The 26157-nt window shown below is 41.2% G+C and overlaps 1 protein-coding gene across 2 annotated transcripts in view; it reads left to right on the top strand.

Moving 5' to 3' along the window:
* The window catches only part of C2CD2L (C2CD2 like), a 1057749-nt gene that overhangs the window by 619146 nt on the left and 412446 nt on the right, over window positions 1-26157 (top strand). For both annotated transcript variants that reach the window (XM_044080867.1, XM_044080868.1), the window contains exon 5: window positions 15765-15875. In XM_044080867.1, the coding sequence (XP_043936802.1) occupies window positions 15765-15875 (111 nt within the window). The remainder of the gene's footprint in view (window positions 1-15764; window positions 15876-26157) is intronic.

Consider the following 26157-nt stretch of genomic DNA (forward strand, 5'->3'; position numbering starts at 1 on the left):
TTCTTCTTCCCATCTTTCTATCCAACAGAGCCAGTTGGCACCAGAGGCTTCTGGGATGTTCACTACATGAGCTCCCAGTCTGATTTCAGCCTGTTGGACCACTCACCAGTTCAGGTTCACAGGATGCAAATGTGCAAGTGGAAGTACATAGACTCGGCTGTGAAGTCATTCATAGAAGACATGGATTTGGATGAAGGCAAAGGCTCTCCTAGCTCAGGCTCTCCTAGCTCTCTCTCGAAAGACATCACCTTAGGTGAGGTTCGAGAACTGATGAAACAATGAGGGGGATGGTCCACAGATTTCCCAGGGCCAGATGAGGTCATATTCTGTGAGGCCTTTGGTTCTGGTTCAGCTTCATCTTGGGTAGTACTGCCCATTGATCCCCTTATTGACCTTATGGCTTAGCGGGCTTGGAAGGACCCTGAAGTCGTGGAACCAATACAGAAGAAACCAGATAAGATCTTGGCAATCCCAAGGACAGGAAGCACTAGAGCAGAGATCTGAGGTGGAACCAATACAGAAGAAACCAGATAAGATCTTGGCAATCCCAAGGACAGGAAGCACTAGAGCAGAGATTCACCAGTAGATGCTATGGTGGTAGTGGCAGCCACCAAGAAAGAATTAGAAGAAAGTTCCTCTGCCTCCCCCAAACAAGGAGTCTAGGGCACTAGACAAGTTTGGGGAATGGACATTCACTTCAACAACCTTTGCCCTTTGAGCACTGAACTGTTTAGCTTTGTAAAATGATTTCAGAGACACCTAACTAAAGATATCTCCAAGTATCTCCCCGGGAACCTGGTGTCCAAAAGCCTGTGGAATCACACTTCACCACCCTCTGGTCTATAGTGAACATTACCATGCGACTGCTATCTAATGGAGCTGATGGTATGGCAAGGGCAGTGGAGGCTGGCATTAGTGTAAGCCAACATACATGAATGTGCCTTTGTGACTTCACAGAAGGTTTTAAGATATCCTTCATTAATGTCCCATTTGATGATTCCACACTTTCTGGGCCAGAGGTAGAATACACTCTAACCAGTAGTCAACAAGATGGCAAAACCTTCTCTGCAATGGGAATTCATTTTTCCACCAATCAAAGGACGTTCTCTAAGAATCTGAGGGGTGACAAGAAGATGTCGTTCTGTAAATCACAGGTGTACTATCATAACAATCCTGGAGACATATCCCCTTGTGGCAAATGTAATGATATGGACGAGTGCCTGCATAGCCAGCTGGAGATTTGTGAAGAATGATATGTCCCTTGAATATCAAACTGATTTATACAAGATGCTTGTGTTACAAAGGTATTACAACTGTATGTCATTTGTATATCAAACTGATTTGTACAGGTGCTTGTGCTGAAAATGTATTGGCGAGGTTTGCTTGTGTTAACATTTATCAACAATGTACCTTGCTGGAATGAAAATAATTGTATATGTATTATCGTAGCTGAATTAAATGAATATGTTTTAATAGATGATACTGGCACAGCACAGGTTAACCAGCTAACTTACTTTAAGAAAAAATAAGGGAAATGTAAATGAGCTGTTAAACCATTAGAAGGCACCCCACACTGCTGAATAGGACCAGGGACGATAGGTCTGGGAAAAAGCCTTTGTTCATTAGCTCACTAAAAAAGAGAGGAGGACTCAGGCACTGCCATAAACATTTGGATGTGTATTGTGTCCATCTGTGCCAAATTCCTGTCTCAGTTTCAAAGGGGAATATTGTGAGGACCTAGAGTCAGGTGATCAGGTGAGGTCATTTTGCCAGCCTTCTTGGAAATTATATTTTAGATGTTAAAAAGAGAAATCTCAGAGTATTTAGTATTCTGTTTGGGAGGCCTGACTAGAAAGGTCCTCACCCACAACATCTTGCTTTGCTGTAGTAAGTAACTTGACTAGGGAACAGTAATTCTTTTAGATTAGTCAGGAATATAGGGAAACTTAGTTTAGAGAGTGTTTTTATTTATTTGTGCAAGTCTGTCCATCAATATTAATTTCAATATTTTCTGTGATTTGAACTCTGTGGTTTACTCTGAATATATATTTAGTATTTTCATGCTCTTTTATTATTTATTATTAAATATATTTAAACTTTTATTGTGGCTGGTCCTTGTAGAAAGTATTTAACTTTTGAGAGTGCTTATATTTATTTGGTGATACTGTGTGGGCCACTCTAGAAGGACTAGCTGTCTTGGTGAACTACTACCATTTGTATTAATATTACACAGTATAATTGGACACCCTTTGTTAAGGGCCTCAGAGTAGCTGATTGTGGAGTGTCTGGTGGTGGTAGGGGGCACAGCAGGTAAATTTGTGCCAGCCTTTCCCGTGTGTGTGTGTGTGTGTGTGTGTGTGTGTGTGTGTGTGTGTGTGTGTGTGTGAAGAATCAAATTTCTCAGTCTGTGTGTATGTCAACTACTTGGGGCAGAGACACGAAGCACTGGGTTTACAGAGAGAGTGCTGGAGGGCTTGGCTTGGACACTCGACTGAGGGTAACCCTACAGCTGTACCAGTGGGGAGTCTTACTGGGGACCTGGAGGGAGACAGATATAGAGATATCCAGACCCCAGGCTGAGTGTGTTCCCTGTGTGCTCTTAAAGGAAATTGTACTTGATGCAGGCAGGTCTGCATTTGGAAATACTGAGTGTTGCCATTTGTATTCCAAGTGCACGTCCCTCTCCGGTGTCAGTGGTGAGGATTCAGGTTCCTTGATTACTGGCCCAGTGTGGGGACATCGCATATTGGTAGCAGTGGTGGGCATCACAGCAGAGGAGGAGGCAACTCTGACAGACATTGCCCAAGAGGCAGAGGCAGACCACAAAACCAGGGCTTTCAAGGTCCCTTTACCAAAAAGCCCTAACAGCACTCCTGAAATGTTGCCTGGCTGCTGCAATTTGGAGGAGATTGAGGGGGTGATTATGCATGCACCTACAACCCTGGCAAAACATAATAGATTCCAGGGTGCTAAACATAATTTACAGAGGCCACTCAATTCCCTTTTCATTTCCCCCAGTGGAAAAGAAGAAAGTTCCTGGTGTTCTTCCCAGTCAGTGGGAACCTGCAGTAGCAGAAATTTCCAAGCTGCTAGAAGAATGCCATCCAAACAGTCTCCAAAGACCAGTTAGAGTCCAGCGTCTATTCATGGTTCTTTTGGTACCCAAGAAGACAGGGGATCTCAGACCCATTCTAGAACTGAGTCATTTAAATCAGTTTGTAAAACAGACAAAACTCCAGATGGTCATGATCCAGTCCATATTGCCTTTTCCTGAGGAAGGCTGATTGGATGTGCTCAGTAGATGTCTGAAATCCATACTGTCTTATAAAAATAAAGAAGCTTTCCAGGAGATTTCTCCATTTCTGTCTGGAAGCCAGTCATTACCAGTTCTGAGAGCTGCACTTCAGTCTCACCACAGCTCCCAGGCTGTTTATTAAGATAATGGCAGTAGTTGCAGCATGTCTGCATCTGCTAGAGACCAAAGTTTTTCCATATCTCAACAATTTTCTCCTCACTGCTACCTCCAAGCATCTCCTTTTACACCATCTGAACCTTCTGCTCCTCCTAATGCAAAACCTAGGAATCCCAATAAATTTAACCAAAAGCCACATAAACCCATCACAACAAATAGAATTAATTGGATGCCAGCTGGAATCAGCATTGCAAATTGCCAAGCTTTCCCACTCCAGAGTAGTCTCCCTACACCTGTTAGCCACATAGGTACTTCAGCATCCTTCACCAAGCAAGGTCAGTTCTACGACTGTTGGGTCTAATGGTCTCCACAATCTTACTGGTCCCTCTAGCCAGGTTCTACATGAAGGTACTTCAGTGGGCTCTCTGTGCAATGGTCTAAAAACATTCACCAATTACATGCAATTAATGTAATTCACATCACTCAGATGTATGCAGAGATCATATCAGCTTGTGGATAACATCTCCATTAGTGATGGAAGCTCACCCCTTTCACATGGATATGCTGCTGGCTGTTGTAATGACAGATGCCTTCCTTCTTGGGTTGGAGGCATTTTGAAGGGAGAATGGTCTGAGGTTCTTGGTTACATCTAGAGGCCATTCTTCACATCAGTGTCTTGGAGATGAGAGCAGTCCTCCTTGCATTGCAGGCATTTCAGGATGTTCTCCCCAGCAGTGTGATCTTCATACAGACAGACAACATGGCAGTAGTCTGGTACATTGACAAACAGATGGAGCCCACTTGTACCCTGTTTGTTGGGAAGCCATGAGAGTGTTGCAGTGGGCGATGTCTTCATACCGATTTCCAGTACCAGTGCACATCCCAGGGACATCCAGTGTGTTAACGGACAAATTGAGCAGAAATGTCTTAACACCTCATGATTGGTCCCTCAGTCCAACACTGACAGCTTTGATTTTCCATTGCTGGATCAACTCTACTACGACCTTTTTGCTTCCTGCCTGAACAGCAAGTGAAGCAATTACTTTGCCATGATCCCTCCACAGGGACAGTCACTGAGGGATGCTCTGCTGCACATTTGGCTCCTGGATCTCCTTTATCCTTTTCCCCATTGCCCCCAATGAACAAATTTATCCTGAAAGCAAGAAGGTGAAAAGCCAGAGTGATCCTTATTGCTCTTTTCTGGCCCACACAAACATGGTTTCCATTTCTGTGGCTTCTACTACTACTGCTACTACATTGAAAGGAATAGATCCTTTACCTGCTCCAATTCTTTCCATATTGAAGTTTCTGTCTGAGGTTTTCCATAGTAGTTTCAGTTTTTCCACTTTTAAAGTGCTAAACAGCTGCAGGTTTCCACGTAGGTCAGAATGGCACCTCCGTTGCATCTCTAAAAGTCCCTAAAGTCTTTTTGAGGGAATGTTCCTTCTGAGACCATCAGTCAAAAACCCAGTACCTCCAAGGGGTATTACTATTTTGCTCCAGGCATTAACTGAACCTCCCTTTGAACCAGCAGTTTCAGAAGACTTAATGTTCCTTTCTTGGAAGACAATTTTTCTTGTGGCTGATTCATCAGCCGGACAGATTTCAGAGCTATAGGCCCTTTCTTGTAAATCCCCTTACGTGGTTTTCAACAAAGTCAGAGTTTCCTTAAGGACTAATGCATCTTTCCTTCCTAAGGTGGCATCTGAAGCAATTTTAAACAGATCCATCAACCTACCAGTGTTTTTTCCCAGATTCTCCAAAAAAGTTGAATATACTCTGCATCTCAGATTTTATCTGCATAGAACAAAACACATCAGGAAATCTGATCAATTTTTTATTGTCTTTTCTAGACTTAAAATGGGCAATGTCAAGATGGTTTTCAGATTGTATTTCCTTTGTATACACTAATAAGGGCCTGTCCCTGCAATCGAAGCCTAAAGCTCATTCCACAAGAGCAATAGCCACTTCAACAGCTTTTATGAAAAGATTTCTCATTGATGATATTTGTGCTGCGACAACTTGGTCAACAGTTCACACCTTTGTATGTCATTATAAATTGAATTTACAGTCAAAGTCACCTCCCTCCTATGGCTGAACTATTCTCAGGAATGTCCTTCCGTGATACCACCCAGGTAAAAATAGCTTGGGAATCTGTCTCTTGCATTGAATTGGACGAAAATAGGCAACATTGGACATGAACGTTATGTATGTAGCATAACAATTTATTCGTGTTACCTGATTTTTATCTGGTTCAACTTCCCTACCTCCTGCCCTCTTCCAAAGTATCATCTGTTGGCTTCTGCTGACAGGAAAACAGTCAAGGAGATAGTGGAAAAGATTTAACTATGCTGCCCAGAACTGCTGAAATCATGAAGCATCAGTGGACCACAAAGTGGACAACAATTTGGTTGATCTGGAAGAAAGTTAGGATCCATCAGCCGTAGCAGATGGTAAAGGTGTTGTCTGTGTCTATGCTGGCTGACATTTTAAAAAGTCAGTAGCATGCTAGTGGATTTTGTGGACAAAAGTGTCTGGAAATAATTTTTTGTCAGTTTGCAAATAAAGTTGGCAAGTTGTGGCTTTACATTAATTGAGCTGGAAGATAAGGCCCAGAAAAACAAGGTATGGACTGTATTGCTTTTCTGAAGGGCAGTTTGGCCTGAGGTGGCCTGCAAGATCTGTTGGTATAGTAGACGCTTACTGGATTTCTTGGCCTGTACCAAGGGAAGTAGCTTGGCGGTATAAACATATATTGAAGTGATTTGAATCCTAGTATTTAAAGTTGTGCTTGTTTCAGAAGCCAGGAAAGTTTTTACAGTAAAATCTAAAAGCTCTTTGTTTCTTTTTTTTTGTTTTGTTTTTTTAATGTCACTTTTCTGATCAGACTTGCAAAAGATTTCTAGAGTTAATGCATAAATGTCTTGCAAAGAACTTAATATTTAAGTTGCAATACTTAGCTTTGTTTAAAGTGTTTTTATCATTGGGAAAACATGTTTCTTGATGCACAAAAGCTTCAATATAATTGCTAGTTTCATTTCAGAAGGGACAATAACAGTTCTGTGCACACGTTTTGGATAGAGATGGGTGACTTAATTTTACAGGAACCTGGAATTGTTGGGCAAATAATTTGCAGAGATACAGCAGTATAGGAATAGTGGGGTGAAAGAAGTATTTGACCTGGGTGCAAGTTGTTGGGGAGTGTGAGCAGCAGTTTAGAAGAGGTGCCAGTTGGTTCCTGAAATTTAAAGCATTATCCATAAATATTGTAGCTGTTCAAATGGAATGTCAGTCACTGGAGCAGCAAGAAGCTATTATATATCCACATAATATGTTTTCTACAGTTCAGCAAGTTTGAAGATTTTTTTTCTGCCTTTTTTTTGGTCTTCAGCTTTGAGGATTTCTTTGATTCTCATTCTGGGGTAAGTGGTGCCAAACAAGGGGATTGCCCATGGCAACAGCTGACCTTTCTATAGCAACCACAGCTGTATGGATAGACAAGAGAAAATGATGGATGACAGTTTACAATCAGATGTTCTTTGTGTTTCACTGTTGCAGTCATTACATTTGGGTCATCCTGCTGGCAGGTTGCCCTCAGTCAGCCTGAATTCCAAAGTCTTGGGTCCTGCATCGGCTGTCGTCGCCCCTTCCCTGACGTCAGGTCATCAGGGGTATAAAAGAAGCAGCCGACACTATTTTCTTCAGTCTTTCTTGCCGCGCGGTGCCCGAAGCAGAAGCAGTTTGCAAGTGCCGGTCGGCCGACTCCTGAGATTTTCGAGTTCGAATTTCAGATCCGAAGTCTTCTATAAAGCTAAGTACCCAGCTGGGGAAACTTTTTCCTTGCTCCAGAACCAATGTCAGAAAAAGTTAAACTCTGAATGTGCAGAAAACAAGGAAATGCAGGATATATTGCATGCAGCTGAACAAGTTGGAAAGCATACTTTGCAATGTGGTTTTGATTCTTTAGTGGCCTCCTGCAGGGCCGCAGTTACAGGTTCTGTAATTAGAAGGCATGCTTGGTTAAAGGAACAAAATCTGCCTGATCATGTTAAAGTTAAATTATTAGATGCACCTTTACAGCATGATTCTTTGTTTGGTGTTAAGGCAGAAGAGGTGTTAAAGAAAATGGAGGACAAGGCTAAATCTATGCAAACGGTCAAAGATTTCTTACAAGTACAGCCACCTAGGTTTAGTAGACACTGGCCAACAAAGAATTGGTCCTTTCCTGTGTCAGACAGACCTCAAAGGGGCAGACCCAGATGCCCTAGAGGCAGATTCCAGACGCAAGTTTCTTACAGGTCAAAGCAATGAGGTGCTTCTACCTCCAAAAGTGGAGAAGACAAATCTCAACCTTACAGGAAACAGTCCCAATGACTTCCCACTGCCTGCGCCACACACTTATTTCCTGGCAGCACCCTTAGGGGGAAAATTAGCACTTTTTTTTCAAAATTGACACATTATAACCCAGGACAAGTGGGTTCTAAATATCGTGCCACAAGGCTACAAGTTCCATTTCCATACCTTGCCAAAGGCAAACGGCTGGCCAGATCTGCCAAAAAATAAATCAATGGGCAGAGGCACAAAAACAAGTCTCATCCCTCATGAACATGAGGGCCATTCAACAAGTGCCAGAGCAAGAGCGGGGACAAGGATTTTACTCAAGACTGTTCTTGGTACCCAGAAAGGACAAGGCCTGGAGGCCAATACTGGACCTATCGATTCTGAATACATTCCTGGATATACCAAAATTCAAAATGTTGACTTTGCAGCAGCTACTGCCCATGCTGGGCAAGAACGCTTGGCTTGTAACTTTAGACCTAAAAGAGGCATATCTGCATGTCCCAGTCAGACAAATATGCAGAAGATACCTCAGATTCAAGGCTGGCTCAATGCATTACCAATTCTCTGCACTGCCCTTTGGCTTATCTACTGCACCCAGGGTCTTTACAAAGTGTCTGGAACCAGTAAATTGCATTCTGCAAACAAATAGGAATCCAAATATATCCTTACTTGGACGACTGTCTAATTCAAGCAGAGAACAAGGACATCCTTCTACAGCATCTGGCGTTTGTGAAAAAACTTCTAACATGCCTAGGGTACACAGTCAACGAAAAGAAATCAAAACTAGTACCCTCTCAAGAGATAATATGCATGGGTGCAAGCTTAAATACAACTGCCCAGATGGCTTATCTCACACCACACAAACAAAGGCAACTGACTACCTACTTCAAAATGTTAGCAACAAAGGCCCAGTTATCTGCAAGAAAAAGTCTGCAGGCTTTGGGCTTCATGGCATCCTGCATCCTACTAATTCCATATGCAAGACTGCATATGAGGAAACTTCAATGGACTCAACATTGCCACAGCCTGGAAACTATAATTACTCTCATTCCCTGCCTGCAACAGGAGTTTCGATGGTGGGCAAAGGCTTGTCACCAAAACAAGGGACAGCCGTTCACATTACCCCCAGCCAGGCAAACACTAACAACGGATGCGTCAGATTATGCCTAGGGGGCCCACATGGCAGGAACATGCATTCAGGGAACATGGACCTCAAACCAAATGCATCTGCATATCAATCAAAAAGAGATGCTAGCTGTTCAAAATGCCCTGACAGCCTTCAAGGACTTACTTCAACCAGGACAACTACTGATAAAGACAGACAACACCACGGTCATGTGGTATATAAACAAGCAGGGGGGCACACATTCTTACCCCCTTTGCAGACTAGCATTGACTTACCAAGTACATCTGCAGGCACAATTCCTGCCAGGAAGGAAAAATACTCTGGCAGACGAACTAAGCAGAAACCTCATGGATCCCCACGAGTGGCAGCTGGATCCACAAGTCTTCAGCATGATAACAAGGAAATGGGGATGCCTGGACATAGATCTATTTGCCTCCCCTCACAACTACCAACTAAAGAGATTGTGCACAAGGATTTATCACAGACAAGCATAGAAAGTGGACGCCCTATCCTTCAGCTAGAAAAACCTATCAGTATATGCCTTTCCCCCTCTGCCTCTCCTCCCCAAGGTACTCCTAAAGGTCAGACAGGAGAAGCCAAAGATGATACTGATTGCACCAGACTGGCCCCACCAGCACTGGTACCCAATATTAAGGAGCCTGTCTCAATGCCCAGCTTGGACCCTACCTCAAGTACTGCATTTACTGTCCCAGCAAAACAATCAGATCCTGCACAGCCAGCTCAGGACTTTAAACCTGGCAGCATGGCGGATAATGTAGTCATACAAAACACACCTCTCAGCAAAGCTGTGATGGATGTCATTTTGGAAGCCAGAAGGCCTAGTACTAGAAAATCTTATGCTGGAAAATGGAAGAGATTATGTGCTTGGAACTAGGCACAAGGAACAGATACAGCTGTGCCAAATATTCCTCAGATTTTACAATACTTAATGCTGGACAAAGGCCTATCTTTCTCATCTATTAAAATTCATGCCTCTGCCATTTTGGCTCACTACAATGCAGAGCCACCAATCTTTTCTCATCCCTTATTAAAACAGTACCTCAGAGGAGCCAAAAATGTAAGGCCTTCAAGGAGATCACCAATGCCTGCATGGGACCTCAACTATGTCTTGGAAAAACTCATCCTGCCTCCTTTTGAGCCAGCTGCTACTGCTGATATAAAGTTTTTATCTTGGAAAACAGCTCTGCTCCTAGCAATAACTTCTGCAAGATGAGTTTCAGAGCTACAGGCACTCATGGCTGTGGAACCTTTTATCATTTTTTATCCGGACAGGGTCTCCCTGAGGACAAACCCAACATTTATGCCTAAAGTGGTGTCCAGTGTGGCTCTTAACCAAACCATTCATCTGCCAACTTTTTATCCAAATCCACAGAACAAGGGGGAAAGAATTCTGCATTCTTTGGACGTACACAGACAGCTTAGATTCTACTTGGACAGAACCAAAGTTTTCAGAAAGACAGAGCAATTACTAGTGGCATATGCTGCAGGATCACAAGGAAAGGCTATCTCAAAGCAGACTATTTCAAAGTGGATAGGCCACTGCATTCATTTCTGCTACTTATACCATGGCAAGCCAGTGCCTAAGGGCATTAGGCCACATTCCACCAGAGCTGCAGCCACTTCAGCAGCCTTTCTCAGGGGAGTACCAACCATGGACATTTTAGAGGCAGCTACTTGGAGTTCAGTGCACACCTTTACAAAGCACTATCATCTGCCACTCTACTCTAAATGCAGGGCAGGCTTTGCCACTGCAGTTCTGCAGGGTCTCATAGCCGCTCCTAATGCTGTTTAGCTCCAGCCTCCCAACCATAGCTTTGGGAATCTACCCAAATGTAATGACTGCAACAGTGAAACACGAAGAACATAGTACAGCTGTCTACACTTAACATAAATGTAGATGTTCGAGTGTATTCACTGTTGCAGTCCAGGTTACCCACCCGCCATTCCCCCTTTTCTTCTGATGGAACCTATCTTTCCTTCTCTGATTTATACAACCTATGTGGTGTATTTGCTTGTGGATGAAGGTAAAGTTTATATTGCTGCATGTTATTTTATATATAAATATAAATTTTGATTACCCTTTTTGGGGGCACCTGACATCTGGGGCAAGAAAAACTGAAGAAAATGGCGGTGGCTGCTTTTTGTATACCCCTGACAACCTGGTGTCAGGGAAGGGGGCGACGACAGCCGACGCAGGACCCAAGACTTTGGAATTCAGGCCGACTGAGGGCAACCTGCCAGCGGGATTACCCAAATGTAATGACTGCAACAGTGAATACACTCGAACATCTACATTTGTGGTAAATGTACACAACTGTACTTTTTGTACCTTTACGTATGGTGTACAGCAAAGGAAAAGATGAGCTGTATTAGCAGTGAAAGTCCTCTGAATTTGTTAGCATATTTCTAAAATTTATGGTAGGATTAGTAGTAAAGTTTCAGTGATTTTATTTCACAATTATAATTGTACAAAAAAATCCCTTCCTCGAGTTAATGTCATATGTGGAGAACCACAGTTATTCTCTGAGTTTGGGGTAAAGGCAACTTTGCTAAATTTCTAATCACATTTCAGTACTGTTAAGCTGCAGTCTCACTCTATAGCATTAATAGCAACCAGTACTAACCACCACAGAATAGCAGCGAGAAGCTAAAAAATGTTTAAAAACTATAAAACAATCTGCTCTCTATCTCGGTCTCACACACATACATGCAACCACATGTGGCAGATTGAAGTGTCTTGACAGCTTTTAAAGCTATTTGTTCATCAGGTGGACTCAGCTAGATACTGTCTGCATTGCAGGTCCATGTCAGTTAATGAAATGCAATATACTGAAAGTCATAATACCGAATATACTATGATGAAATGTTAAAACGTTGAGATTAAAATATCTAATCCCCTATGCGTATAGATAGTTGGGATTGCCCCCTTGCAGAACTCATGTCAGCACTTATTTTGGGTTTCACTAACAAGGAAGTGACATTGTTTGTTGACTGTGTACTGGCATGGTGAATGCATGTAGTACATGAACACTATTAGCAGATATTGAGTTCTGTGTTGTAAAGTTTCAGCTTTCTGATATTTCAGGATTTTGCATTCAGTGTTACAACTTTCAGGTGTTCATTGCGAAGATGTTGGTCAAACAGCAGCACTGTGAAGAAGCTTTACAGGAAAATATTTATACTGACAGTAATATTTAAGTAAAGCCACTTTGTGCGAACTAAATAAGTTCAGAAAGTAATAAAATAATGTATCCTGACCAAAACAATGTAGAAAAATAATTTAAAAGAAGCAACATTCCTGTGAGTTTGTGAAGAAACAGAAACTGACAGAAATGAGAACAAGTAAACTGTCACAAGAAGAGTATGTCTTAAAATACATGCAACAATTACTAACATCAGTGCAAGAACTAACATTAAAATGTAATTGTTTAAGAACAAAATAGACAATTTACAGCAAAACTATATAAAACAAAATGAACTGTTTAGCAATATAATGGACAAGTTAAGGAATAGGAACATGAAAAAGAATTTCTGTTAGAACAAATTACATGGCGAATGGAAAAGACTGAGGACTTAAAAAGCAGAGGGAGAGATAGAGAGAGATGTAGAGAGGGAGAGAGAGAGAGAGAGAGAGATGATAAAATGTCAGTATATTTGGTATACCAGAAAATTTCAAAGGGAATTGTATGGCAAGCCTTCTGACAACATGGATTTCCAAAACACGAAAATTAACTAAAAGCCTGCCTTGTGGCATTGAGAGGGCTCACTCTATAAGCCCAATCTCTACAAATAAAGGAATGAAAGTCCAAGATCACAGTTGTTAAATTTCTGTCATATTTAGACAAGGAGCTGGAATTGTGACCTGCTTGGAACAGCAACCCATAAAACCTAGTAGAAATAACAGTGCAATTTGAAAATGACTATTCAGTGAAAACAGTAGAAAAAAAGGAATGCTGCATGGCCTTTGGTGAAAACTTTAAGAAAAAAATAATGTAAAGGCTCAACTAATTTTTCTCTGCAAAATAAAAATACAGTTGGCATTGGGTGCTAAAACAACTGATACACTAGAAGAGATGCAGCTAGTTGTGTACAACACCATAAGCTGATAACAGAAAGTGAGTCAGTTAAAAGGACATATGTTAAAGAGAACTGGACTATAGTGGCAAAAAAAACCCCAAAAAAGGTAAAAAGCAGGCACAGACATGACAACACCTAAAATGGTTTATCATGCTTTTTAAGTGTTCTGGTTTTGTCTTGCATGTGTTGCAGTGCCAGTAATACCTACCATAGTAGTAACTGTTGTGTTTTCTTTGGGGGAATTATTTCCTAGCTGAATCTGTCAAGACAGAGCTTCCAGTGAAGCTAGGTCTGACAAGTCTTTACTCTCTTTGGGTAATACAGCCACCACAGCTTTCTTCCAAGATACTGGTAATTCCCCACCTTTTAAAGTAGTATTAAACAGAATCTTCCATAGCTTAATCACTTTCTTCCCTACTAACTCCTAAACTTCAATAGATATACTGTGTGTACCTGGATACATTCCTGTTGATTTATTGTACATCATCATTTTTATTTCATATCATCCTATTTTAGCTATTATTTGTTGAACCTCATCTTTCTGTAACCTTGGCATAATTAAGTCTAGTATCTCAAGCAGCTTCTAAATTTGATGATGCAGGGCAGAGTAACAGATGTTGCAGAACTAAACTTAAGAAAATTGGTTCACTCTTATCATTGTCTGTCTTTTCATTCATGGCTGTTTCTATTTCATCCATTATTGATTTTAAAAATGTATTCTCAATTTCATGAAGTATGACAGAACATAAATGAGATTGTCTTGTCACATGCAGGTACAGGAAATGTACATTTTTTCCTGTTAACAGTGCAAAGCCAACTAGGTGTAAACTCTTTTTTTTTTTCAGAGACTGAACAAGGTCACTAGTGTGAGTAAGTGAGTCTCGTAAAGCTATAGAGTATGTAAATGGTAACTGACTAGAATCAAACATAAGGCTGCAAGATGAAGCATTTCATAGGCTTAGAACTCTGTGCTGCATTGATAGAGAGATTCATGAACTGACAATGATCTTGCACTTACGTGTTTCCTACATACACTACTCTCTGACCAACCCACTCTGCAGAACTATTTCCAAAAAAATAAAAGAAAGTTTTTATGGTTTAATTAAAGAAAAGTCATAGGTGTTGATGTACACTGGATTGTTCAGTTTTGATGTTTGCCCTGGTTCATGTTGTGGAATAGAAAGCTGTTCTTGAGGTACTGTTGCTACAGCATTTTGATTCTCTGATGGGATGACTGGTGTGTTGTAAAGCAGTACTGACAGTGCCCCAAATATTCAGTCATCTATAGAGAAATATTTCAGGGCTGACTCCATTGTAATTTCTACTTAACAAGACAGATCTAAAAGGCCATAGCAACTAGTTTCTGGTTCAAATTCAGTTTATTGTATTGTTATCCAGTGGAGTTGGAGGCTGCCAACCCATGCTCTCTTAGTGCACTTCTCACTGGCACGACTTGACAGACAGAGGTACTTTACTCTCCTGGAGACAGCAATCGTGGAGGTTGGAGGAGATGCCAAGGGGGGGTAGGGTTGCTCCCACAGAGAAAGAAGCTGGCCCAGTCCCTACCACCAAACCTTCGACAGGGAACAGAGAGCTGACAGGAATAAATAGACCGTAGGGATCTCTTGTAGCCCAGGACTACCAAGCTCCTGTACCCTCACTTGTAAGGAATGATCCTGTTGGGTACAGATAGTGGAGTCATTGGACAAAGTCCTGGTGGGGGGGGGACAAAAAAATTATAGAAGGAATATTACTGAGAGTAAATATACACTGCTAAGTAATAATGACAATGCTGCATGATAATGCTGTGAAAACAGAAAAGCACTATTCATAATAAGATTGTAAAAAAAAAAATGGTGGAAAAAATGTTGGTATAGAAGCAGTAATGCCAGCCTCAGCTGTATGATATGCATATTTAAAAACTAATCTTAAATGTGTGCTATTAAGTACCTGCTTGTATCTACATTATTTTCACCCTAGATAAAAAAAAACTGTTAAAAGGGGAGTAAAGCTGCAAATGCGCACTGCATGCATGCACAGTATATGTGTGCTGGCTGGACATGGCAGTTGAACAGCAGACATTGTGAATAAAAGACGGAGCGAGTATCTTCTTTGCTGTCTGCCCATTAATGTATGTAAGTAATCTGTTTATGAATGTACATTTGTGCAGATGCACAACAGGTAGTATGTACTTTTGTTAAGATGTTAGCACTAGCAGTAGTTAGACATTCTGTGTAAATGCATGAGGTGATTTAGACAGAGCCGCTGCTGGTCTTACCTCAGTAATCAGTGACCACATGGGTATTTTGTTGGTTTAGAAGGTTTAGATCTTAACTTCTCTTTCAGCATTGAACATGGCCAGTTTTCCTTACAGCTTAATGAGAGATGCTGTAACACTGAATATGCCCTTTACTCAGGGGCACAGTATTCTGACTTGGCCAAAGGTGATACAGTTCCACCAGCATGGATACAGAGATTTGTTTGCTTAAAATAAGTGCTTTAGAGATGCTGGCTGGTGTGTATCCATGATGCCCATTTGACTGAGCCCTCGTCATTTTTCTTTATGCTCTACTATGCAGACTATTAATTAGTCTTTAAGTAGTATTAGTTTAATGCTGTCACTTTCTGTAACCAGAAGTCATTAATTATTGGAACCACAAATAACGCAGACTGTGCCAAATTAAATACTATTTTTCTTTGCAGTTTCTTTGGTGGAGGATAGCACACTCCTTAACAAAAGTACAGCTTGAAAGAGAATAAAATCTTACTTTTATTTTTTCACCATAGAATAATGGAAGAGTCGCTGCCTCTACTGTAAAGGATTTGATTGAGGATACAATTGTCAGCACACAGCCTGCAATGATGGTGAACTTGAAGGCCTGTACTACCAGTAATATGGTAAGGACCATCTTTTATTTGTTTGTACTAATGCATTAGTCGTTTATGGAATACTTTGTGGAATCTAAATTCTCTCTCTCTTTTACTTATATGCAGGGTTTGCATACCTTCTGTACAGAGTAAAGTTAGTCAGATTTTACATTTAAGGTGCTTCTGGCTTTCCTTGTGGTGATTTAATCTAGGAATTCATAAAGTCATGGTCTTTCATTGTACCTGTACATACAGATTAATTTATATTCCACATGGACCATTTCTTATTATCTACTTACTGGATCATCAGTTCAGATACTTGACTTCTGAACATTTTTGATGCTGCAAGTTATTCTTCCCTTTACAAAATTTCTTTTTTCACTGGAGAAAACTTGGAGTTGTGAACATCCTGTCTTGCATGACACTTGTGAACATTTGGTACAAGAGCGAGCCCAGTTGTCCTGCAATACATGTAGAGGTGTCCATAATAATTAGAGATATGTATGTTTTGGGTAAGACCTGAGGTGCGTGCTGTTGAAAATCTACCCGGGATTAATGTAGCAGTGAGCCTGAATAGCATGTGCTCACAGGATAATCTGGCATTGGCCGCTAGATAGTGCACAGGGTTTATAGGACAGTCTGCATTGAATGTAGCTCATCTAATGAAAGTAATTTAAAATTCTGAATGTTTTCCTGTGTGGAGCAGCCATACGACTGCAGAAATCTTTATTAATACCAGATTCCCTGACCGGCTCACACTAATCCTGTTTTAGGGAGGAATGATTCTCTCTCTCTCTCTCTCTCTCTCTCTCTCTCTCTTTTTTTTTTGTTTAACTGTCTTTATTTTAGTTTGCATCTCACATTATGACAGAGACCTATTTCTAGACAAGTAGAACGACAAGAATTGTGTGTTGAATTGAAATAAATCAGTAAAATATTTAACAGACAAAAGAAATGCAGTTATATGCAGGAGATTAAATGAAATGATAAGATCAGAGGCACACGATTAAAATGTGCAGTTCTCACCTTGGTTTCCAGCAGCAACCAATCAGCTGCCCTGGGGGCAGTATGTTAGGGGGCATGATCAGCTTTCCAAGACTGATCCTGACACCTTTTAGTGCATAATGGCTTTTAAAAGCTGGTACTGCATTTGTGGTCAATCCTGAGCACTCTAGCACTCCATGTGTGGTCTAAAGTATAGCAACTGCTTACTTCAGTATTAAAGAAAAAAGATTGGTTTCTCTGTTTTTTTAATAAAATATGAGATCTGTAGTGTTGCATGTGGAATATAAACTGCAGCAAAATGTAACAAACATTTTTCTAACTAAAATCTGAGTACTGTAGTGATCCATGCTGGGGTATAAATTGTAGCAACTGCTTGCTACAAATGTAGGAATTAGTTTGCTACACTTTAAAAGAAAAGTAATGTTTCTTTTTGTTTTTTAATTGAAACCTGAGTGCTGTAGCACTTGGTGTGTTTATAATCTGTAGCAACTGCTTGTTTAAAATAAAAAAAAAAGATTTATTAGCCCCTCCCCCAAGTAAAATGTGGGGAAGGAGGGTTGGGGAATGGGGGTGGGGCACAGAAGTGGGACCTGATTGGCTCCTTTTTTTCATCTTTACTTGAAAAGCTGATAGGATGGGACTGGTTTGTGGGACTGGTACAGGCTGCTAGTGGAACAAGTTGCACCTCTGGTTTCCAGCTTCACTTATGTATTCACTACTGAGATTAACTACTTGCATTATTCATCTCTACGTTTGTCATAATTAGTATCTGCCTCTGGTCTTGATGGTGGGGCTGGCATTGTCATGCAGGATTGTTATAAATCAGGCAGTAGGAAAGATCTGCCATCACACATATTCATGGGACAAAAATCTGAGCTGTTTATAAGGAACAGTTTAGTTGTATTGCTCTGCCATTCACGCTTAGGGTAATGTATTCAGTCACTTTCGTTGTAGCTGTGTTTCAGATAAATACAGAGTAGAGTACTTTTAAGCTACTTGTAATTAAGAGATGCTGTTTTTACTGTCACGCATGTATGCACACATACACCTCAGGAAAAGTGACCTTCAGATGCTAAGACAAATGTACTGTAGCATATATTTGTCTTTAGTTTGTTAAAAACCTTCAAATATGCTGTGTGAGACCTTTATAACAGAGACCTACTCCCACAATTGTAGTTTGTAAGAATTCTTAGCAGTGACAAGATACTTCCAGTGTCGCCTTTTTTTCCTACGCCATTGCTGCCCCTAGAATGCTAGACAATATTTCTGCAGTTACTAGCATGTTGTGAACGTATGCTAAATCTTTATCCTATGACAGTATCCCTGAGAAAACTATCACTACAATGATCCAGGTGGAAGTATAAACCTATTTATGCTCAACTTCTGAGAGACTTGGTTGTCTACAATCACCTGCATTAGAAGCTGAAGTTAAGTGCAAACTTACAGTATTGTATTTTAGTCTTCTGTTAAGTACAAACTTACAGTTTTAAAACTACTGTATTTCATTTTTTCTGTTACCTAACTGTTTTCATTGAATAGTGTGCTGTGTGTCCGTCTGCTATAAGCGGGGGTGTTGGTCTTCTCATTCCTTTATCTGATATTTAACTGTTAGCCTAGAGGGCTTCCTCTGTATTTTGAGTGCTAGCCAAAAAGTTTGAGAATTAATTTTATGCTCAACTTCTGAGAGACTTAGTTGGCTACAATCACTTGCACTAGAAGCTGAAGTTAAGTGCAAACTTACAACATTGTATTTTAGTCTTCTGTTAAGTACAAACTTGCAGTTTTAAAAGTACTGTATTCCATTTTTTTTGTTACCTAATTGTTTTCACTGAATAGTGTGCTGTGTGTCTCTCTGCAGTTAGTTCCCCACTCACCCTCCCTGTTCTTGTCTTGGTGTTAGTGTTGGTGACTCTGGAATTGCCCGCCCCTCCTGTAAGTTTGTATTTGAACACTCCTCCTGGGTCCATCTCATTTGCTCACTTAACCAAGTACAGTGAGATCATATCCTGAGTCCAGTGTTAACTCTACTTAATACAGAGAGAAGATTTGAGAAGGCTGACCCACTTAAGTTCTTCCTTCCTCCCTCTCTCCTTGCACTTTACTAAAAAAAATTGCAGTTTATTCATCTGCTTTTACTGTACTTGTGTTTCCTCCTACTTTATTTTGCTTTTGCCTCTTCTTAAAAGTACTCAATTTTATTTATTCTGCTGCATTTATTACTGCTTGGTAGTAGCCTGATTAAATTGTAACTGTTACTCTAAGTCTTTTGGTTTAAGCACTTGGGCTTCATACAGGTTGTGTTACATTAAGAAGGTTTGTGGTCTGCACTGTTGTGGCAGGACAGGTAGCTTGCATCCTTCTAAGCTGGGAATTGCTGATTTGAAGGCTCAGTGTCTGCTATTCTAAAAGTGTATTAGTTCTGGTTTAAGCACTTGGGCTTCAGACCAGTTATTCTACATTAAGAAGGTTTGTGGTCTGCACTCATGTGGGAGGAGAGGCTGGATTCTGCCCTTCTGAGCTGTGAATTTCTGGTCACAGGCTTATTGTGCCTGCTTATTTGAACTGTTTCTTTCTGAAACGGGTGTGCCTGGTTGCTGTAGCATAGACCAGATTCAGGCCTCCTGAATCTAGCTTTGTTTGTATAACTTGAGCACTGATCCAGGCCATCTTTTTTTGGAGAAGGTTCCCCTGCACCCTAGTGGCAGGAGTGTGCAGTTAAAACTTGTCTGATTGAAGACTGCTGGAACATGGGCTCAGTTTTGTGCTTTTTTTCTGGTTAATTGGGTAACTTGTTTAAATTAGTTTGTTCGTTTTCTGATGTTTTATATATATAAAAAATTGCACTTTATTCATCTGCTTTTACTAGGGGCATTGACTACAACTCTGATCTGAGGTATATAACAATAAGTATCATTTTCTGTGTATTTAAAGTGTTTTTTTTATTATATCTACTTTATTTTCTGAAAAACAAAATGCTTGTTCCCCGCCTTTCTGATTTAGTATAGTCCAGTTTTCAGGTTAGTGCTGAATTCAGGGCTGTGTTACAAATCTCTGTGCTTGCCCATACCTTACTTGGATAGAAGGAAGTTTCTCTGTTCACCTGTGCGAGAGGGGAGCTTTGAGCAGCCTATCTGTCCCTGGAGGAGTGGTTTCAGCCCATAAATTAGTAGTTTATTGGCCATTTCGGGCTAATTTCTCTCTCTTTCATTTCCCTGTTTTAAAACCACATTTGTCCGGTTTTGCGCACCGGGCAGCGCCAGTTAGCTAGGGTAAAACTATTCCTGGCTCCACAAAGTCTCCTCTTCAATTTTTCCCTTGGAACTAGACAAACTTTCAACTTAAGCACTCAAGTCATTCATTTCTCAGCTTGAAACTTGCTCAAAACTCATAGCAAGCACTTATAAACCCTAGCACTAGACCCTCCTACACTGTACAGAAGGACAAGGCTCTCTATTCGACCTTACCAGACATTCAATAAAACAGTTCACTGTACCTATCCAGGCATGTCCAAAGGGCAGTTTCAGGTGTACTCTCCAGTCCAACTGGTGAATCTGGGCATTTTGAGGCAATGTTACAACTGCCTCATGTACACAGACAACCCTCTCCTCCTACCACCAAACACTAATACATGTGAGAGATGCAATTATACAGCCAAACTGGAGGCTAAGCTCTCTCAACTCAAGACTGGATCAGACAGTCAAGAGGAGAAGGGAAATACTTGCATCACACCACCAGTCTCACATAGACCCATTAAACCAGCACCGGCAAAAAACACTCATAAATACACTAAAACATACTCAGAGGCTCTAAATAAAAATCTGAAAAGCAACAGAGACCCCCAAAGCAGACATCCAAGCAACCTCCATCCCCAAACACAAACCATGAAATACATATTTCACAAAACTAGTGTGCCATGCCATCACAGCCCTTAAAGCAAAATAACATACCCAACATACTAGTAATAGGTGACTCTATAGTCAGGCACACTGGCATCTCATGCACTAGGCTGAATAAGGCGAAGGTTATTGTTAGCTGCCTGTCGGGTGCCAGGATCCGCCACATAACACAAGCACTCAGGTCACTCCAGAACACGTACAAATATGACTTTGTCATTTTCCATGTTGGTGTGAATGACCTGAGCCGTACCTCCCTGGACTACATGAAAAGAGACATGGAAGAGCTCTCTGATCATGTAGCTCAGGCCAGCATGACCCTGACCCTGAGTAGCATCCTGCCCTCACCAAGAATGATACCACGGTATAAAGGAAAAATGATCAATTTCAACAACTGGCTAAGTTTCTGATGACATTCAAAGGGGATCCAGTGTCTGTCCACCTGGGATGACATGCTCAACAAGCCATGCTGCTTCACTAGAGACAGCTTGCATCTGTCACCCTTAGGCTTTCGAATACTGGCCAAGGCTCTTGCCACCCCCATAGTGCCTTTTTAGGCAAGGCTCAAAAGACAAACCCACTGCCATAAATAGCACAAGTAACAAAAAACTGAGGGTAATGCTACTCAATGCCAGAAGTCTAAACCTCAAAATGCACGCACTCGAGGCACTCCTCAGTATGGAGAAAATCGATATATGTGCAGTAACAGAAACCTGGTTTAAGACTTCAGAAAGCACTCCAGCACTACCAGGCTACAACTCATACCATACATTTTCGCCACAGAACCCAGACTGAAAGTAAAAGGTGGGGGCATATCCATATTCATCAAGGATATCCACACCTTCAGGTTAGTGGCACAGCACAATGCTTCAGAGATCATCCACGTGCAACTAACAACGGGCAAAACCGCAATTCAAATTGTAGCTTGCTACACATCACCTACCATGTCCCCGGACCCCCATTCCACATTTCTGGAAACACTGGGAAACATAACGGTCCTACCAAACACCCTGATATTGGGTGATTTCAATTACCCAAACATTAACTGGGAGAACCACTCAAGTACAAACTCCCTTGCCCAACATTTCCTAGAATTTATAAACTCAAACGCTCTGGATCAACTGGTCAACACCCCCCCACCAGAGGTGACACCATATTGGACCTAGTCATCACCAACATGGGTGACACGGTGTTCCACACTGGAGGTCAATCCCATGCTGGTTAGAGCTGACTATAAACTAATCACTCTGGATATCCACATTCCGCCACCACCCCCGGTCAAAGAAACCACAGTGAAAAACTTTTCAAAGGCAAACTTCACGTTACTTAAGACTGAGGTGGGAAGTTTCAAAGCCCCCATGCTAAAGGATAACATTGTCCAAGCTGCAAAATCCTTTACTAATTTACTCTATGGGCACCTACAAGAATGCATGGATCATGCTATCCCAAGCAAAACCAAGACTCACTCCTCCAAGAAAAGGAAACCAGTCTGGTGGACCCCTGCCATAAACAAGCTATACAATAGGAGGAGGAAACTAGTACAGAAAAGAGTAAAATCCCAAGAAGGGAAGACATCCCTGATCAGTATCAGCAAGAAACTAAGTTCCTTCATAAAATCATTCAAGGCTAGCTTCAAAAGAGAATTTCCATGGACTCCAAAGATAACCACAAGGCATTCTTTAGCTGTGTCAAGAATCTAAGTGGCAATCCTTTAGCTGTGTCAAGAATCTAAGTGGCAATTCTTAGATATGCTCAAAGTTAGTGCAGAATGGCACAAAATACACTGAACCGACCGATATAGCCAACATCCTGGCAGACAGGTTCAGTGCAAACTTCACCACCCCCCACCCCCAAAAGGGCCCATAACTATACCAGAGGAATTTAGTGCCCCTGAAATCACAGACACTCAGGTTAAAACAGCCCTCTCCAAAGCCAAAAACACAGCATTAATGGAACTGGACGGTGTCTCAAGCTGTGTCCTACATGAGCTCAAAGATGAACTAACCCCTCACCTAAACACACTGTTTAAACTCGGCCTGTCCACAGGCTATGTGCCCACAGAGTGGTTATTCCGCTCCACAAAGGTGGAGCCACAACAGTCCCCGGGAGCTATCACCCTATAAGTTTGACTAGCTTGGTCTGCAAAGCTATGCAGCGCATCTTCATGGATCTCATTAACAGAGACATTGGGAAACTGCAAACACTGGACCCTACCCAGTTCAGCTTTGTTAAGGGTAGATCATGCCTCCTAAACCAGGTGGACTTCTTTGAGACAGTTACCAAGGCTATAGATGAGGGAAAGGTGGTCCACACAGCCTACCTAGACCTCGCAAAGGCCTTCAACACCATTCCCCATTCAGGTATTATAGACAAGCTCACCAGCCTGAATATAGACCCCTAAGTCATGAGATGGGTTGCCAATTGGCTCATGGACAGAACCCACATGGTAAGAGTTGTGGGAGCTAGGCCTTACTCTAAACCGGTTACAAGTGGCATTCCCCAGGGCTCAGTCCTAGGACCCCTCTTGTTAGGCATATACTTCTCAGGTACAGGCAAGCACAGGAGGACTATGCCTGACCAAGTTCGCAGACGACTGCAAACTAGGGGCTATAATTGACTCTCTGGCTGACACAGACATCCTCCAAAAGGGTCTCACTGAGACATATACCTGGTGTCAAAACCATGGCCTCAAGCTAAATGCCAAAAAGTGCATAGTCATCCCCTTTGGAAAAAACAAAGTACCCAGAAACTACCAGATAGGTGGTAGCCCCCTAAATACGGAAGACGTAATAAGGGCTCTGGGGACCCAGGTAGATAGTAACCTCTCCTTTGATAATCACATTGCTAAAGTGGTTAGAAAATCCTTCTATGTGGCCCACCTAATCACAAAAGGGTTTGCATCCAGATCGAAAGAGGTCATTGGGCCCCCTCTATGCATCACTCATCAGACCCAACATTAGAGTACAACACCCCATTTGGGATGTACCTTACAAGACACCTGCAACAACTGGAAAGACCACAGAAGTACCTCACCAAGAGGATCACTGGCCTCAAGCAGATGCCCTATGCAGCTCGACTGAAGAAACTCCAGCTGTACTCAGTTGCATACCGCCTACTCAGAGGTGATCTCTGCCTGACATACAAGGCCATGTCCAACCCAGAACTGTTGGACATGCTCTACCTAAAGAAAACCATACCCTCTCGAGCCACAGGCTCTAGGGATCTAAACCTCACCACAGCAATAAATAGGATGTGCTGGAGGGATAGATTCCTGTCCCAGAGACTTCCCATGCTCTGGAACAAGATTCCAATCTACATTAGGCAGAGCTCCTCGCTAACACTCTTCAAGAGAAACCTTGGCAAGTGGATGGGAAACAAAAAGTTTACCCCAGGGATCACTTCAATGGCTCTGCTGGACAGAGGCACAGGGAACTAATCTAAAGAGGTGGTGAAAGCCAACACATTCTGGCTAGAATTATAAATGCCTTCAGGCAGATAGCCTAGTACCTACCTATGAACCTCTGAACCTAAAACAAACACAAGTACTTGATTTTCCCCTTTCAACACCTTCAGCACTGGACAAACAATTTCCCAGATAATTTACATTGTCAGTAAACTGATTATTTGATAGAGTATAATATTAGATTGATTTGCAAATTCTGCAGTTCTTGGTAATAGGTAAAACACATACTCAAAGTGAAATTGACATACAGAGTAGTAACTTAGGATATGCCATCCGTATAGCTAATATACTGATTCATGTAAGTAGTATTGAAAATGTTTTGCTTCAAAAAATCTGACCGAACACCACACATACTATGGTCTAGATACCACAATGAAACTGTTCAGAATATTAAGAAATAATGATTTAGTGTCATTCAGAGTACAATAGAAAGCGACAAGAAGAAAAGAGTCATTTTTGTTATTATGTAGCTGAGTGCGGAGGAGTGAGAATGGACTGTGGTACTAAGAAGAAGGCTGTGTTTCAGGGATGTAGAAAGTAATTATAAGGCTGGGGCTATACTGCGCAATGGGTCTGCAATGGGAGAAGGATGTTTTGGAGACTATATACTGTTTTTACTTTGTGAGGAGTAGTTTTTCATTTTTTAAATAAAATCCAGAATACAACTCTTCCTGACTTGTTCTGTATAACATAACAGAATTAAAAAGAGGTAACAAATGTATACAGTATTGGAAGGGAGTGATGAATGTGGTGAGTGGAAAGGGAATTTTTTTTTTTGTAATGAAGTTTGCATGGCGACATAAAAGACTGTTTTCTTTTGAGGAAAACCAGCAGAACAAAATGTGGACTTTTGGGCTGGCATGTGTATCGCTCGTCTCTCCCAAGTATAATGCTGTGTTGACTGATTCTGTAGAGCATAATGGTACTGGTGGGCAGCATAAAAATAATTTTTGTTATTGTTTGTTATGAGTGTTGCACTTTATTTCAAAACAGCATCTGTCTGGAACATTTTGGGTCTACTGCATGTGCTTTTTCTGTCTTAAAAGATTACTTTTGGGTACTTCACTACAAGTTTTGTTTTGCAGTGAAGAATATTGGTAGTGAGTGGCAAATTCGAGTGGCTATACACCAGGGATTTTTTGTATTAATTCTAGTGATTTAAAGACAATGTACTATTCAGTTATCCTGCATATGTGTTCTCGATGTAATTTATTTTACAACAGCAGCAGTGATTTGGGATGGTTGTAGCTCACACGATTCATCAATTGGTTTTGGAGTGAGAGTGGATGACAACAATGCTTGAAGGGGAGTGTTTTTTCTACTTTGTTTCACTTCTGTCTACAGAGTTGTTCTACTAGCTGTCACTATAATTAAGCAATAGTCCACAATTAAGTATGGATATATCAGAATTTACCCACAGATAGTGTGGTTTGATCACGAGGGTGAAGTCAGAGTGAGTAAACAAAGCCAACTGTGGGTAAATCCTGATATGCTCAAACCCATTCATAGATTATTGATATTATACAATGACATTGTTTAATAAAGAAATTGCTTACCTTTCTTAAACAATGTCTTTGTATAACAGCGCTTCAGTCTTCTTCTGCAGGCTGATGTACTGAGCATGCATGTAGGACTCGTGTTCCCACGCTTACACAGTACATCAGTGCAGTGTAGGAGAAGCAACAGAGAAAAGAGAATCTCTGTTGCTGTTTTTTTTTTCTTTTTCAGTTAAAAAAGAGACAGTAGGGCAGCAGAGAGAGTTGGCGTAATGGTTAAAGTGTTTACTGTACAGACACAAGGTACAGCATTTGATTCTCACTTTTGGGAAGCATAGCTAGGCTTAAATAAAGGCCCATGTGGCTGTTAGTGGAGTCATCACCTACAAACCAGAAATACAAGGAAAATTAGCTATGTTTCTGTTTCTTTAATTTTTCAGAACATACCTAATTTT

Source organism: Protopterus annectens, chromosome 8.part0 (assembly GCF_019279795.1).
Source record: "Protopterus annectens isolate FY-2018-M chromosome 8.part0, PAN1.0, whole genome shotgun sequence".
NCBI lineage: Eukaryota > Metazoa > Chordata > Ceratodontiformes > Protopteridae > Protopterus > Protopterus annectens.